Raw genomic sequence first — 16,544 nt, 5'->3', positions numbered from 1 at the left:
GCGAGGTTTGGAACATCAGATGAATTTCCTAGAGTCGATAAAAATGATTATAATTGATTCATGATGTCGATCCTAGGTATACAATATAAAAGGGGATCGCATAAGCACACTCGACACACAAATAATAAAATTTAGTTTGTTCGTCTAGTCAAACCTACATGGCTCATTCAATTTTAGGTACTAACTTTGGCATCAAACTAGTGTTGTTAAGATTGCTTCTAACTTAGTTTTATAAGGTTTAGGATATCAGTGAATTTCCTAAAGATTGATTAGAAATAGATTCAGGTTAGATCCGAATTCACCTCAGCGACACAAATTCAACTCTAAAATTAGTATATTTTGATTTTATTTGATTCTTCTATCATGTTTTCAAGTAGATTTTATAATATTTTATTATGATGATCAAAAGATTATCTTACATGTTAAAATATCATAATAAGTGAAAAATATATAATTAATTTTTAAGAAGTACTTTTTAAATTAAAGATACTATTTAGAAAAAATAAAAAAAAGTTAAAGAAAAACCTAAAATAAAAATCCTTTATGAAAATCATTCTCTGTCTCTGTATGTATGTATGTATGTATATATATATATATATATATATATAAATAAAGAGAAAGTTGTTCTTAAGAATCCAACATTAGTCTGAACGCGCCTCTGTCTCTCTCTCTCTCTCTCTCTCTCTCTCTCTCTCTCTCTCCCGCTTCCGCTCTCTGTCCCTCTACTCAGCGCCAACTCCAGACGGCAAAGTGGCAATTCTTGTACTCCCTGACAAAAACAAGGAGGCAGATTATTTTCTTTTGAAGGGGGAACGAACCAGCAAAGGAAAGGGGTTTTAGTTATTTTCACTTTAATTCTTCCCCCCTACCTTCGCTTACGAAGCATCTCGTCAAGAAGCGCTTACGAAGAGATTGCGCCCATCTACCAAGCTGTCGCCTCCTTCGACGAGCTCTTCTTGCCTAGTTCGCCCGCATTAGATTTGGCTGGTTGGATTGCCTGCAGATTTCTGTGGCTTGAGGGTTTTGTTCTTGTTTCCTTTTGATCAACCTAGGTTTCTTTTTCCTTATCTATGCGTTTATACCTTTGTATGCAATTTGCTAAATTTATTCTTGTTCTAACTATTTATATTGTAAAGGTGGATTTAAAAAAAAAAAATATATAAATATGACTATTACCAGATTTGACGAGTCTTCTTAATTCTTTGGATGTGATATACTTTCAAATATCTTCTGTGCGCAATCATTATGAGTTGATTGTTTTTTCCTTAAATGTACTGAGACAGGGTAATTCAGAAGTCTCTGGGCAATAAATTTGATCTCACCATCGAAGTAGTCGTCAATCTATCAAATATTATACATCTGTTCTTTACCTTGGGAAGTTTATGAGTCTTATACTGTACTAAACCGAGGCTTTCATCTCGTCTCAAGAAGAGCCATAGTTCTTGAAAATAGTCCAATTTCTTTTCAGATGGGCAACGCATTCGTTTTATAAAAGATACTGACATGTATGCTGCATACATTGTACTTGTTTCTGGTGTCTTACTTGATGGTAATCTATAAATATTGGCACTTGGTATCTTACTATTGTACCATATGTTAGAGTTATCGTGATACTTGTCAGAGTCAAATATTTTTTTACTATTATGGCTGTTGTTAATTAATGTTATGTGTGTATATGTTTCCCTGAGTTGCAACTTAACAACTCTGCATTAATTTTATTTCTTCTTTCTAAAGGTTCTTGGCATGCTCTGCAGTCTCACATCATTTGACTTCCAAATTTTAACTGGTATCCAAGTGGTAAGAGGAACTGAATTAGAGAAAGAAATCATGAAGTCAGTAGTTTCTTTCTGGCTTAAATGGTTTGTAATAAAGGTCTAATTACTTACGTCAAAGGTTCCGGTCAAGTTTTGACTATGTTCTTAGCTCCATCTGGCTTATTGGAGTAGGCTTCCTGGATAAATGATTCTAGTGGTGGTTTATAGCTTTGAAAATTTCATACGAGCTCTGCCAATGCTATGCCGGTGGCATTGGTACTTGGGTCAACTTTTGTGTCTGCCTTGGTCATAACAAATGTTGTGTCACAAATGATCTTTTGTGGCTGTTGGCAGATGATTCAGTGTCTTTGTTATATCCATCAAATGAGATACACTGAAGTTTGTGCAACAATGATTTGTAGCTAAGATAAAAGAATTTTTTGATATATATTGGTATTAATATCTTACCAAGATGGTGTAGATATCCAAGTCAAAAAACAGTACTTTTGAGTTTTGATAGACTAATCTAAACTGGTCTATTTCGGTTTACTTCTGTCTTGTTAAGTTGATTTGAGAAAGATATGCATGATTGATAGCAGTTACAGGTTCTTTTACTAATATGGTTGATATTTGCTTTTCTTTGTTGAATTTATCACATCTCTGTTGCTTTGTGCTCGTAATGGCTACTCATTTTAATGTGATCTTTGTTTCAATGCCAACTTTATATGTTCTCTGACATATTTAATTTTCAAATATAGATCGGGAACTATGAATGGGTCATTTAATGGGCAGGTATTAGCGGACAAGCTTACCAAGTTGAACAATGGACAGCAGAGTATAGAGAGTATCCTTCCATTTCTATTGATATGCTCACTGGCAAGAATTGTATTGTTTGATATTTAATGATGTTTATATCTTATAATCGTTATGGCTGTTTTTCATGGACAAGCTTGTTTGTGATGGCTTTAGGTGTCCCCAATTTAATGATGTTTATATCTTATAACATGATACTGGATTACTTTGCTGTCCTGCTAGCCCCTAGAGATAATATTAGGAGTTCTCTGTAGAACTATAATTGGTTTTGTGCTGTTGGTCTTAGAGATAGTAATATATATATCAGGTAGCATGCAGTCTAGTTAGTGATGATGAAACATGTCTCATAAAGCAAAGTAAGCCATGTCATCAGAGTATCGCCTATTAAGGTACCATTATATTGTGTACTCATGTTTTATAACTTTTATATATAAAAAAAATAGTGGTAATCACCTTTGATGATAACTCCGAAAGTTTTATTAAACTTCTCAAAATAGTCCATAGTTTGTATTCAAAGAACTAGTCAGAGAAACTAGATGAGTTGGAACATGCATGACGTGTCAAAGTAATTTTTTCAACTTAAACTCAAGTACTTCAAGTCTAAGAAAACAACAAAAGCTACTGGATGTTTCTCACACTAAGGTATTCACGCTTCACAAGTCAGGCAAGAGAATTTGTTCAAGAGGGCAGGCATGCTAGTATAGTCAAGATAAGTTGTACTTTTGTGTGACATTTTTTTGGAACTATTTCAAGCAGCTAGAATTTCATTTATTGTTTGTCATACAAATAAAAATGCACTTGCATCATTCATATTATCTGTAGTCTTTTTGATCTTACTACAAACAGGTTCAGTTAAAAAATGCTTGTGAAGATCCATGATCTGTTCCATATGGGAAGTCCTTTTCTCTTTAAATTTGATGCTTCATATAATTGTAAAAAAATTATATAAACAATCATGATTAACACATAACAACAAGAATATCCTCTACGCTATTCATGATTATGAAGTTTTTCATTTTTTTTTTTCTTCCATATATGGTAAAAATTATGATTTTTGATATGCTAAATCTTTGACCGTTTGTACAGACATAAGTTCAATTAAGCCTCTTTGTGGTCACTCATTATTTCATTGATATACTTAACTTAAGTAGCTTTATCACATTGGTGCATCTTCCATAGAAAAAAAGCAAAGCAGGTTGTGGAAACATGGCAGCAACAATTTTATTGTGCTCCAAGAGATCAACGAATATCTTTCCTATATCTAGCAAATGATATTTTGCAAAATAGCAGATGGAAGGGTCTGGAGTTTATTGATGAGTTTTGGAAAGTTATCCCTGGTGCCCTTAGTGATGTATTTAATAATGGGGGTGAGATTGGAAGAAGCACTGTAGTAAGATTGGTAAGAAATATTGAGTTATATATAGATATATATATATATTTTTGTCATGTTTAAAAAGTTTATCACTGACCTTGTTGTATTATGACATTATGTTCATAATTTGTTCTCAATTTTTATTCACATTTTTTTGAATTCAAGTTTGTTCATGGTTATTTTGAGTGAATATTTGCAAATATGCATAAACCATACTTTTCTTCTTAAAACTTATGCTAGTTGCAGACATGGATCCTTCATGTCTTTAGACCATACTTAATTTTGTACAGCTTTCTAGGCAATTATATTCATGGATTTTGATGTGCATTATTTACGAACATGAAAATTTGTTGGATTTATTTTGGCTTTAGTGAGTGTAATAGAAGGTGACTTCGATTTTAATTCGAAGTTATTTGAAGATGTTGATCCTTTTAGGAAAGTATCTTTATTTTGTTTGGTTTCATCAACATTTTCTTACACTTCTCTGTATATTGGTTCATCATTCAAACTCAGTTGGCTGTGGAGTTCAACTGTTCATAAATGATAAATTCACTAATGTGGTTATTTTTCATGAAATAAACTAATTATTTCATTTTTTCAATCTTAGTAATGTGTGTATTGACCAAAATATTGTCAAAGAAAATTTTAAGATGGTATGGTTGAGTGGATAACTTAATTACCATCCAACATGTATGCTACAAAATACTTGCTGTAAGTGTCACATTCATGTCTGATATGATTTGTTTGATAATTCCTTTGATATGTGTTGGATACTTCCTCAAAGTATCTGCTTATAAGTAATTATTAAAGGATCAATACTTTGACGGGCAGCATGAGAGGTGATGAACACAGGCATGGCAGACTGCGGAGAAAGACTTCAGATGTTTTATTTGCATTATTTAAAAATAAAAAAATTATAAATAAAAAACCGGGCAGTAAGCCTGGTTCACAGGGCTTACCGGGCAGCAAGCCCTATTTTAGAAGTGGACCACCCAGTTTAGGATGGTCTACATGTTGATAACCTGGTGAATCGGTATATAGAACTCTGTTTCAGACTATGAAAAGTGTTGCTACGTTCATGGGTAAAGCTACTTGACTCTCCCCATACCTTGTATTGGTTGGAGGACTCGTGCATAGCTTGCTTTTTTTGATCTAGGGAAAATTATTGTTTTGTTGTTCATTTGCAATTTCATAATTGTATCTGAATGTTTAATTCTTTAATTGAATTACCTTTCCTTTTTGAATGATAACATCTTCAGATGGACATATGGGAAGAACGCAAAGTCTTTGGTTCTCATGGACAAGTACTTAAGGACAATATTTTGGGAAGCGATAATGGGAATAAAAATATAAACGAGAAGGTCATTAGATACAAGTTGGTGAGAATTTTAAAACATTATACTTGAAATCATTCTTCACATGCTGATCGTGTTTGTGCAATATAATAAGATACATAAGATTTAGCCATTGATTAATATTATATGCACAAATATCTGCATGTTTGTCATTCACAGAAACATCCATCTGGAGAACAGTTGGAGGAGCTCATTTCAGGCTATACTCATATTTATGATCTTCCCTATGACGAAGACACTTTATATGGAAATTGTCAAGCAGCTACTAACCTCGTTGATGAAGTGGATAAGGAACTTGTGAGTGAGTTAGGAGGTAACTGTTAGACCTTCATACAATGTCCTGCTGTTGATGCAATCAAAGCTAGTAATTTGAAAAGATTTTCTTATTTTATCATGTATCTTTTCTTATTCCTAGAAACCACCCCTGAGACTGCAATCAATTTCATTTAATGCAGTGGTTTGACCTTGGTGTCTATCTTGGAAATTTTGAGTCCTCGAAGGATGCCAATCAATCATAAATAGTGTAATATGCAAATTTCCTATGGTTTTATTACAACTAACACTGTTGCTATTGCTGTCAATAATAATAGTGATCTCTTTGAGTTTTTTGCATGGACCATGTGTACCATATTTTGCAATGTTATGAGTGCCTAACTAAATACAAGTGTATACTCTTACGGGAGATGATATTCCTGCATTTAAGACATTAAGATAATTTGGCTATTATATCCTTTTTCTGTCAAAAATAGAATTATATAGATTTTAATTCTAATACATGTGTAGCATGGGCATGTAGCTAGTTAGTGATGTTGCAAATGCTTATTTGGTTTCATGCTGAATTTACGAAGAGGAATAGTTTGATGATGATGGTACAATTTTTGATACTCTGTTAAGATGTTTGGACAGCAAAACTTCGAAATTTGGGAAACTCAAGGCTCAATAGCATGGATATGTAGAACATGGTCATGATAAGTTGTCACTTAATTGGTTGTATATACGAAACCTAAAAAACCTGCTTCTTGTGACTACAAATTGTCGACAGTGAATTCACTGTAACAATTTTTTTGCCTTAACCTGTTTTAATCAGTTTTGGCTAAAACCATCAAAAGTTTGAGACATGTACTGATCATCGCTGGACTAAGCCAAAGAAGGATGAAACCCTTTTCGCTTTGGCTGAAGCTAATGCACTTCAGTTGAAGTGAATTTTGGTTAAAATTTCACACTATGGTTGATAGAACCCATATAAAAAGTTGATGATTAAGTTAAATTTCAAGTGTAGGTCAAGGAAGTCATGTCAAGATTCCCATTTTCAGATTGGCAGATTCAGCATTTTTTTACATGTTCATTGCCTTCTATGGGCCTCCATGAAGTGCAAACAAATTATGATGTTAGGCTAGGCCCACTCATGCTATACATTTTGAAATATACTGCCTCTTTCATATTGAACTTAGTTTTAGCAAATGGAACAAAGTGGCCTTTGGATTAAATTGGTCAGAGCACTTGTTAATTTTGGATTTATTGAGACACACTTTGGCATTGGTATTTGTATTGCTGATTTGCTTCATGCTAGACATTTTTATTGGGAAACATTAGAGAGCATCACATGCGTAGCGGAAAATGAAAACAAAAATCGTTCCTAAAACAGATCTTATCGGATCGCCGGGCAACAACCGGGAGCGATAAAGCCGCATCAATAGATTGAGACGTTCTCACCTAGGGGAGATCGTATATCCCCTAAATCGCAGATCTTGGTTCGTGGGATGAAGGAGCTCTCACAAACTCCTCTTTAGCGATAATCCACATAGTAGACGCAGCGATGACGCATCTCCTCGCACAGCGGGTTCTCTCCTCGTGATCGTGTACCACCACGTAGCAACAGTCAAGTGAGGGGCCGACCCTCTTGCTGTCCTCTCACACCAGGGAGGGGCTCACGACTGAGAGAAAGATGGGGAGGGGGAGATAGGATGCCGACGGCTATAGGGTCTAGCGTATGACTCATGAAGCCCCAACTCTTGTTTATAGAGAGTTCCTGTTGCTAACTCTAATGGATTTACCTTAATAGGTATTGGATCCACATCCAATAATTACTAGTTTAATGAATATTAGATCTCTATCCAAGAACCACTCTAAGCTCTATTGGGTCTCACCCATGCATTATCATAACTTTCTGACAGATGAAGATCAATCTTGAATGTACTTGAAGCTTCTCCAAGCTTTTGTTTCGCCTTTTCTGTTAGGTATTCCTTACAGTTCCTCTTCCAGTGCCCGTATTTCCCAAAGTGGAAGCACTGGCCTTTGTCCTTTGCTGGGTCATTTTTAGCAACCTTTGCTTTAGCCGGTTTGCCCTTGCCCTTGCCGTTCTTAAGGGATTTTTTTGCCTTTTTTTTTTAGTCTCATCAACATAGAGAATTGACTTCTCTTTCTTGATGGAGCTCTCAGCCTACCTTAACATATTGAGGAGCTCAGAGAGAGTCATCTCAAGTTTATTCATATTAAAATTTATTATAAATTGGAAAAAGGAATCTGGGAGAGACTGAAGCATGAGATCTACACATAGGTTATCCTCTAGAACCATTCCTAAACCCGTGAACTTCTCAATCCACTCGATCATTTTAAGGACATGGTTATGAACCGATACCCCCTCAATCATCCTTGCGCGGAAGAGACTCTTGGATATCTCAGATCGTTGAGTCCTTCCCTCTTCCTCAAACAATTTACGAAGATGAAGGAGGAAGGATCTAACATCCATCTTTTCATGTTGCCTTTGCAGCTCGGGAGTCATCGAGGCCAACATGTAACACTGAACTAGGATGAAATCATCTACATACTTCTCGTAGCGAGTAATCTCTTCCTCACTTGTCCCTTCATTAGGCTCGGGCATTACCATGTCAAGGACATATGAAATTTTCTCCGTCGTGAGAACAATTCTCAAGTTACGGAGCCAATCCGTGTAGTTTGGACCAGTGAGACGATTGACATCAAATATACCGCGTAAGGGGTTTGCAAGCGATATTTTTCTAAAACATAAAGATGCAGCAGATAATCAATAACATGCCCTTCCCTAGTTTTGCCATTAATTCTTTGATGATAAGGTCCTTTGTTGTCTAAACGATTCAGATGCAAAACATATGCTATCCTAATATGAAATCGACGAAAAACACAACTAATTTATGAGAAAACCAATTCCACTCAACAGGCAGTTAATAACCGATCATTGCACGGGGAACCTGGCTCTGATAACATTGTTGGGAAACATTAGAGAGCATCACATGCGCAGTGGAAAATAAAAACAAAAATCATTCCCAAACAAATCTTATCAGATCGCCGTGCGACAATCGGGAGCATAAAACTCGAAACGTAAAGCCGCATCAATAGATTGAGACGTTCTCACCTAGGGGAGATCGTATATCCCCTAAATCGTAGATCTTGGTCCGTGGGACGAAGAAGCTCTCGCGAACTCCTCTCTAGTAGTAATCCACACAACAAACGCAATGATGACACACCTCCTCGCGCAACGGGTTCTCTCCTTGTGATCGCGCACCACCACGTAACAGTAGTCAAGAGAGGGGCCGACCCTCTTGTTGTCCACTCACACCAGGGAGGGGCTCACGGTTGAGAGAAAGATGGGGAGGAGGCGATAGGAGGCCGACGGCTATAGGGTCTAGCCTATGACTCATGAAGCCTCAACTCCTCTTTATAGAGAGCTCCTATTGCTAATCCTAATGGATCGACCTTAGTGGGTATTGGATCCCCATCCAATAACCACTAGCTTAATGGATATTGGATCTTCATCCAATAACCACTCTAAGCTTTATTGGGTCTCACCCAATGAATTCATTAAGACATAGGCTTATTGGATATCTCATATCCAATCCTCTATTTGTCGTATTGTCTACCATATGTGTGTGACCCTCTAGGTCAAATACCGAGTTGGCCGTGAGTTACACCTATCAAAACTCTTTTTGACTCAGTGAATTATTATCCTCATAATAATTCACTCAACTCATCGACTATGGACGTACTAGGCCACTACGCCATAGTCCTCAGATGGTACAAGGGGATCTAATTCATCAAACCTATTTGTTATTAGTTACCATGTATCTATAATCCATCATTCATCCAATATCTTAATCCCTTATTCCTAATGACCGGCTGTGTTAGTTCTGAAAGTTTCAAATCTATAAGTCCGGTATCAAAGAATGGAGTATTCAAATAAGACATTCTTGGTGTCTCAAGTCTAAGGACCAGATACACAACTGAGACTACGAAATCGTTGTCTGACAATGAGGTATAATTAACCATCCAATATTTCGTAAGTGAATCATTTAGTGAACTTATCCTCCAATGAGCACCTACACTATATCCCTAGTGTCCCCATACAAATAGTTATGAGACCAACTGCCTCCATCGTATGGACGAGTATATGGTACACCGGTTTATCCGGTTACCTCGATTTCCTTCTCAAATAACCTATGACCAGAAATATTTAGGATTTTATGTTTAAAGGCGAATTGGTCTCATTATGATCCAATTCTCATTGCATAGATTCAAGAACATCACAATATATTAATCAGATAATATAAAGTGAGATAATGTCATTATTAATATTAACCAAAAGAGATTATGCAGCGTATCACACGTGCCATCACTCACGTGATTGGCTTGCAGGGCACCCGTAACTAGCAATTTTGACATATGCTTCTTTTAAATATTGGATTTTGTTTTAGCAAATGGGATATTGGTCAGATTTACTGAAACACAATTTGGCCCCTAACAAAGTAGATTCCACTGTTTAAATCTGTCTTGGATTTTCAGTAATATTTTTGGACATGATCTTATCTAATCAAAGCCATAAGATCCAGTTTAACTTATAAAACTTCAGCAAAGTTTCATGTCCTATCAAATTTTTGAACACTTGCAAGGTGTCCTTTGAATCAATTTAGCAGTTAGGAACTTATGCAGCTTTGTTTATGTGAAGACATGTGCACATGCAATTCCCCAATCGTCATGAACTATTCTGCATGGCCATGCCTCATAAGTGGCCATGAACCATAGTCATGTTTGATATTAATGCTATTACAGTGACATTATCTGCTTGTATGCAGAGTGCTAGAATGACCAAATGATTCATCTATGTAGCAAATTTATAAAATTCAATGGAATAAGACAGATCATTACCGTGAAATCATTGATTCAAATGGCCATCTTAGAAGAGGCTTCATTTTGAATACAGTTGGAGTTAACAGTATATACGAAGAAAATTTGATGATTTATGCAGTCCTGGATTATCAAGAACTTGTTTCTCAGTTTGGTTTGGATTACCGGTACTTTCTTGTTCTTTGGTTCTTTTGTTGACAATGCCATTTTCATCTCCTAAACTGACAGGTTTCTCTAGTGGGCTTGGAAGTGCCATCTTCATCTCCTAAACTGGTAGAGACTCTTGTGGGCTTGACAGTTCCATTCAAAATTTTCAAGGATTTAACCTATTGGATACCAACTCTTTTTTTTTTAGTTTCTAAAATTTTGAACCTAGAATTTGTAAAGATACCAAATTAGTCATTAATTTGAGCTGGTCTCAGTTTAAAATGGAAGGCCATGAAACAACTGATATATTATAGAATGTATTAACATAAGCTGAATCTGTGTGGTTAAACAAAAAATATCAGCTACAGTGGATGAAGAGAGGATGTGTTGTCAACCAATTTTGGAATTCCTTTCTTCCATGTAATTCTTCTTATGAGTTGTATTCTGCTGATGCCTCATTTGTCAGGAAAAATTTTGGAGAGTGATAAACTGTGATTTATCTTCTCTAATTTTATTTATTTCCTACTACAATTATTTATCTTTTTATAGTATTTTCCTTATTGTATATTAAAATTCAGTGTAATATGCTTTTTCCCTGATTTTATCACCAAAGTTAGAATAATTTCTTTCAAATGCCATTTATTTATTTCTGGATTGTAAAAGAGATTGGTTGTTAATTATGCTGACTAAATGTGTCTTGAGATCAACAATTGCTTATTCTCTTGATATCTCTTTGCATGATATGTAGTTTAATATAATTTTCTTTTTCTCATATTGTCTTTTATGACATCCTATGGATGGACAGGGAATTCCAATGGATCTGGAGTAGTCAGGAAGATGCAGGTACAGCATGGTGTATTAAGAGAATGCATAGAACAACTAAAAGTTATTGAATCCTTGAGAGCAACTCTGATCACCTATTTAAGAAAGGCACTTCACGAACAGGTAGGTTTCTATGTGTTTGTCCTCAATGCTTTGTGCAGGTTCTTTCTTCTTATATGTGTATATGAAAATTTAAAAAAGTTCCATAATTGTTTGGATTCAGGAGTCAAAGTTTGAACAGGTCCATCAACAACTTCAGGTACTCTTCTTGTATATCAAATTACAGTGTAATTCAATTATGAAGTATGCCATCTGACAGTCTTTTGTGGATTGTCTGGTGATCTTAGTGACATTGTGCTTAAACAGGATTGGCCCTAGTCAATCTCAATTAGGATAACTATAACACAAGCTATATTAATCCCAGGAGGAAGACAATGTTAATGATGTGAAACCTACTATAACTAGCATATTATAGTTTTTGCTATAAGGTTTTTGGAAAATTGTGTATCCCTATGAAGTGCCATAATATCTTATATATCCATCCCAAAGTGCAAATTTTCTATATATCCTTGCAGATTTAGGAACCCCTTATATGATACATATTTGGCTCCATTATAGTTCATTAGGTCTTTTTTGTTGAGTTCTGGTTATATAATGACAACATCACTCTCCCTTAATGTAGGTTAAGGTAAACAAATTCTAACAAGATCTAAGGTCTGGGGACTTTGTGAGGTTTGCAAGATTTGTAGGCTAAATAGGATGTCAGACTTGTTAGGTTTTTTATAATCTTTAATTTCATGAGGAATGTTTCTTTGTATGTTAATGCTGTGTTATCCCTGACTTTTAAAGTCTTTGAATGACTTCTTGAGAGTCCATGAATTTATAGTCATACAATTGAATTTTTTCACAAATCCACACAATTCAATAGAGTATCCTTGCCAAAAGTAGCAGAATAGTTGATTTGTAGTCCAATTAATGAAAATTTACATAGGTTAATGACAACATTGCTATACAAATTTCAAATTGTCAAGTCATCATAATACTAGGTTTTTTGTCATGAATAATCAGGCTGTTAGGACTACTGACATGGCTGATATAACCACCCGTGGAGACTAAAGTATGTATTTCTAGTTTGACCTCGTAAAGATTCATAGTGATGTAGCCATTATTGTCACACCATCCCTATGTTCCAAGTCCTATTCTTCCTTTCCATCCTCGTGTATGAAGACATGACATTGGACAAGCCAACAAGGCATATGCTTTAACAAATGTAGGCATGAGACATTTTCATGTACTAGGTTTAGGTGCATAAAAACTAAAACCTCATCAAGTTCCAAAAGGCAAAGTTCAGTGGAAATATTTGCTTAACTCTTTATTCTATCTTTCAACAAACTGGATCAGTAAGTAGACTAAGGATACCAAGAACACTTGGTTAGGGTGAAATTGGCATCATGTAATTTCAATGAATACAGTTAGCATTCTCTACCATCTGATCAATGAGATAATCTCATCTTAGAGGTGGTGGTGGTGAGGAGGAAGAAGAGGAGAGGAAGCGGAGGTGGCCAAAGAAGAAGGAGATTGGGGATATAGATTTTCTTTTCCCTTACAGTTAGTTTTTCTTTATGAGGGCTGGCTATTTGATACAATGGGGTGAAGATGATGCAGAAAAAAAGGCCTCTTTATTGTACTTTTACACCATACTATGCCTTCCTCTAGTAATAAAACAAATATAAGGTCAGAATCATCAGATGATAATCCAAGTGACTGGTTAGATAATAATTAGAAATAGTAACTGCAGATGACAACATTAGCCTAGAATAGTATGTGATTGAAGCAGGATCCTTCAGGCTATGATTACTGTAACTTCTTATCTTTTACAGATGAGAATAGTATGTGATCCATTCCATGTTGCTAGATTGGAGATTTGTTTACTTAAATCTGATATCAGAAAGCAACTACATGGTATTGTGTCAAGGTCTTCCCAGGGCAATAACACAAGAAGTTTGTTGGGGTTTCCGCATATCTTTTCCGTTGCTCTTTTCCATGCAAAGATCATGCTTTAATATTTTTAATCATGGGCCCAATGCATGGCATGGAAGTGACACGCACAACAAATCTAAATCTTAGAAAAGTAGGACATGATATGGCACTTAATAACTTGTATGTTTTATGTATTGCTATAATATCATGTAATAGGAGATATTTTATATATACAATGTAGGCAATCCAGATCATCAAATATGTAATCGAGAAGAAGAGCTACCATTCACAAAAATTACTCTTAAGCATATACACAAAATATGAGGAGATTGTTCTCATTCATCATAAACTAAAAATTTACAAGTACATAAATATTACTTGTATCTGCAATTTTTAAAATTTGTATGTAGATGATATGATTGTATTGAACTACTACATATGTTCCATATATTAACGTAGGCATAGGTGATGTATGTCTCAAAATATGTTATGATCTGTCTCACATGCCAGGAAGTATCTAATAAGTATTTGTGTCTCTGTCTAACAGACACGTGCAGGCATTTTTCTTATCTGCTCTCTTCATAGAATGTATGGTTATCCTTTCATGATAACCAATTTAAGATGTAACAAGTGATCAGTTAGCCTTTTTACTTCAGTTCAAATCTATATTGTTGGACTCACTATAGCCGATTTTCTTAAGAGATGCATTCAAGATTCTCTCACTTCACCCATAGTGGATATTTTTTCAGAGTCTAATTAGATTACTAGATCTTCTAGTTATCTGTTTGGTTTAATAATCTTAAATTAGTTCTATATACTATTTGCTGGAAAATATTAGGACAAAGAAACTTGATGCATTTAAAATATAATGTTAGGATACACTGGAGATGCACCGGTAAATGGTATACGGTAGACCACATTCCATTATTCCAATAACATTATCCCTTTGTTTGATAGTTCCGTAAAGTGCTGAGTAATCTTTGTGAAAGAGCTTTTTATGATAATGTTAATTATTAATGGCCATGGCTGTTTGCTAGATTGGGAATGCTTTTTGAAGCTAATATTTTGATTCTTCTACAAGATACATGATGTATCTCCACATAACATGGTTTTGTTTAATTGTTATTCAGGCTGCTCAATCAAGATATGAACAATCAGTCAACTTACATAAGCAGCTCGGTACTGGTCCCTCATCACCTGATCAAAGGCTTAACAACTCATCAGCTTTCCCTGACAGCCCACCTAAACTTATCCCTCAATCCGGTGCTGGCACCAGATCACAAACTACTGCAGGCAGATACAGCCAGGATAGACTTCCTGGAGACAATAATGCTCCTGTTACAGACAGGTACCCAGAAACAGCAGCTGCTGCAGTTGCACCACAGTTTGCAGCTTCCACTTCCACTTCTCAGATGCTGATACATGTCCACACCTCTCCAGCTTCTGATGGCATCTTTAGCCTTTCAATTAAAGAAGACCACCCTACTGATAACAAGAGGCTTAAACTAGAGGACAATGTGCCACCACCATTGCCACAGCTTCGGCCGCTCTTGCCATCATTCCTGCATCCTGATTTGTTAAATCAGCCTCCGCCGCTACAGCCATCATTTCCTGTTACACAACCAAGTTCAAGAACAATGCCACCACCACCTCCTTTCCTGCCTATGCCACTACCACCACCTCCACCAACTACACCCCAATTCATGCAGTTTTCTTCTGGACCTACAATGCCTTTTGGTTATGGCTCAGTTCCTTTCCCAAACTACCCAATGCATGGCATGCAACTCTATCCAAGTCTCATAAACCAGCCTTATGGTCTTCAATCCTCGGAGGGGTTCATTCAGTTAGGCCAACCGCCATTGCCAACTGCACCACCACCACCACCACCTCCACCTTGAACCAACAACAAGAGAAGGCGAAGAAGGGGTGCTGTTAGGTTCAGTAGTTGTCATGTATCCATGGTTGTGACCGTAAACATGTATATTAAGATACCTGCTTCACAGCTCCTGAAGATAGTCATCCTGGAGAAGAACATGAGGACCTTATATCTAATGGTAATCTGACCTATTGCCTGCGGAAGAGATGTTTAAGTTGTAGTCATTCTTTTTGTTTCTGGAGATTCATGTTGAGCTTTCCCAGGATTTGTCGTGGCCTGATGCCTGGGTGGCTGCTGGCACAGAGTTTGGTCAGATGTATCCTCAACTCAACCGAGGGAGAATTGTAAACCTGGGATCGAACATGAAATGTGGTGTAAGTGAACAATATTGGATGACACAGAATGGTGTAAAAATTGAGCAGCCAAATCAATCGTGCGGTTCTCATGCTGGCCTGTGCAGGTGTTGAAACCCTTGTGGTCATTTTTCTTTTTTTTTTGGTGCTATTCTAGTTGGAGAGAACCATGTGTTCAAAATTTTCATATCGTTCTCTAATTATAAATCAATCTAATCAAAATTATTATCTCTAGAAATTCTTTTCTACATCTGGTGGATAAACTGGCTCACATGTTATATGCTTCTGATAATTATGTCACTACCACCACGTAAGGGGTGAGCAAAGCGGTAGCCCCCGGAGACGACCAAAACCCACGCGATGCACATTATTATTTTCTTATATTCTTTTATACCTTTTAGGAATATAAAATATATTTTATGACCTTAAAGTTCGCAAAATGTCCACCGTGGGGCCCGCAGATTCTCCACTCGCTTTTCGGGTATGAACCGAGAGTCTTGTTCTTTCGAGTAAACAAACGAAATGAGCACGTGACATTGGCTAGGTACACCAAGCAATAAAATATCCCGTCCTGGAGCCGCCCCCGCCACTTCCCTGACTCAGCCATCTCCAGCGGTTCCTTCGTTACACCGCCAATCACAGCCGTCCATTTTCGTTCCCCCGCGCTCCCCGACCCTCTTCCCGTTCCGCCCTCGAGTGGAAGGTCCCTCTTAAAGGCAGGGACCCACAGTGGGGCCCCGAAACAGGCCGAGGGGAGCGGCGGCGGCGCACCTCCCGCCCCGATCTCGCGCTGCGCGCTTCTCCCATTCGTCAGCGAAGTCGTGAGATGAATATCGGGACTCCAGAGGATCTCTCTAGAAACGCCTTCCGTTCCTTTCCCTATTCCCCCTGATCATGCCGTCCGTGATTCAACGA

General features: G+C 36.7%; 1 protein-coding gene across 6 annotated transcripts; it reads left to right on the top strand.

The window, feature by feature from the left end:
- Window positions 1–639: 639 nt before the first annotated feature.
- Window positions 640–15,723, top strand: LOC135650825 (uncharacterized). Of its 6 annotated transcripts, none has more exons than XM_065170473.1 (9): window positions 640–1,052; window positions 2,513–2,598; window positions 3,719–3,966; window positions 5,199–5,318; window positions 5,454–5,607; window positions 11,404–11,543; window positions 11,644–11,679; window positions 14,531–14,748; window positions 14,841–14,973. In XM_065170473.1, the coding sequence occupies exons 2-9, from the start codon at window positions 2,523–2,525 to the stop codon at window positions 14,845–14,847; spliced, it is 999 nt and encodes a 332-aa protein (XP_065026545.1). In that variant the 5' UTR covers window positions 640–1,052; window positions 2,513–2,522; the 3' UTR covers window positions 14,848–14,973. The 6 variants fall into 6 exon arrangements, 5 of the variants coding, with proteins under 5 accessions (XP_065026545.1, XP_065026539.1, XP_065026521.1 ...); XR_010501642.1 differs by adding an exon at window positions 15,540–15,723 and having other exon boundaries at window positions 645–1,052; window positions 14,531–15,454; XM_065170467.1 differs by having other exon boundaries at window positions 645–987; window positions 14,531–15,723.
- The last annotated feature ends 821 nt before the right edge of the window (window positions 15,724–16,544 follow it).

Source organism: Musa acuminata, chromosome BXJ1-4 (assembly GCF_036884655.1).
Source record: "Musa acuminata AAA Group cultivar baxijiao chromosome BXJ1-4, Cavendish_Baxijiao_AAA, whole genome shotgun sequence".
NCBI lineage: Eukaryota > Viridiplantae > Streptophyta > Magnoliopsida > Zingiberales > Musaceae > Musa > Musa acuminata.
Note: the sequence above shows the minus strand (reverse complement) of the source record. Positions and strands in the feature narration are given on the sequence as shown.

Coding starts and splice junctions, on each gene's coding strand:
- LOC135650825 (XM_065170467.1), top strand. CDS start 2,523: ATGAATGGGTCATTTAATGGGCAGGTATTAGCGGACAAGCTTACCAAG. Junction 3,967..5,198: donor GAAGCACTGTAGTAAGATTG/GTAAGAAATATT, acceptor TAACATCTTCAG/ATGGACATATGGGAAGAACG. Junction 5,608..11,403: donor ACTTGTGAGTGAGTTAGGAG/GTAACTGTTAGA, acceptor ATGGATGGACAG/GGAATTCCAATGGATCTGGA.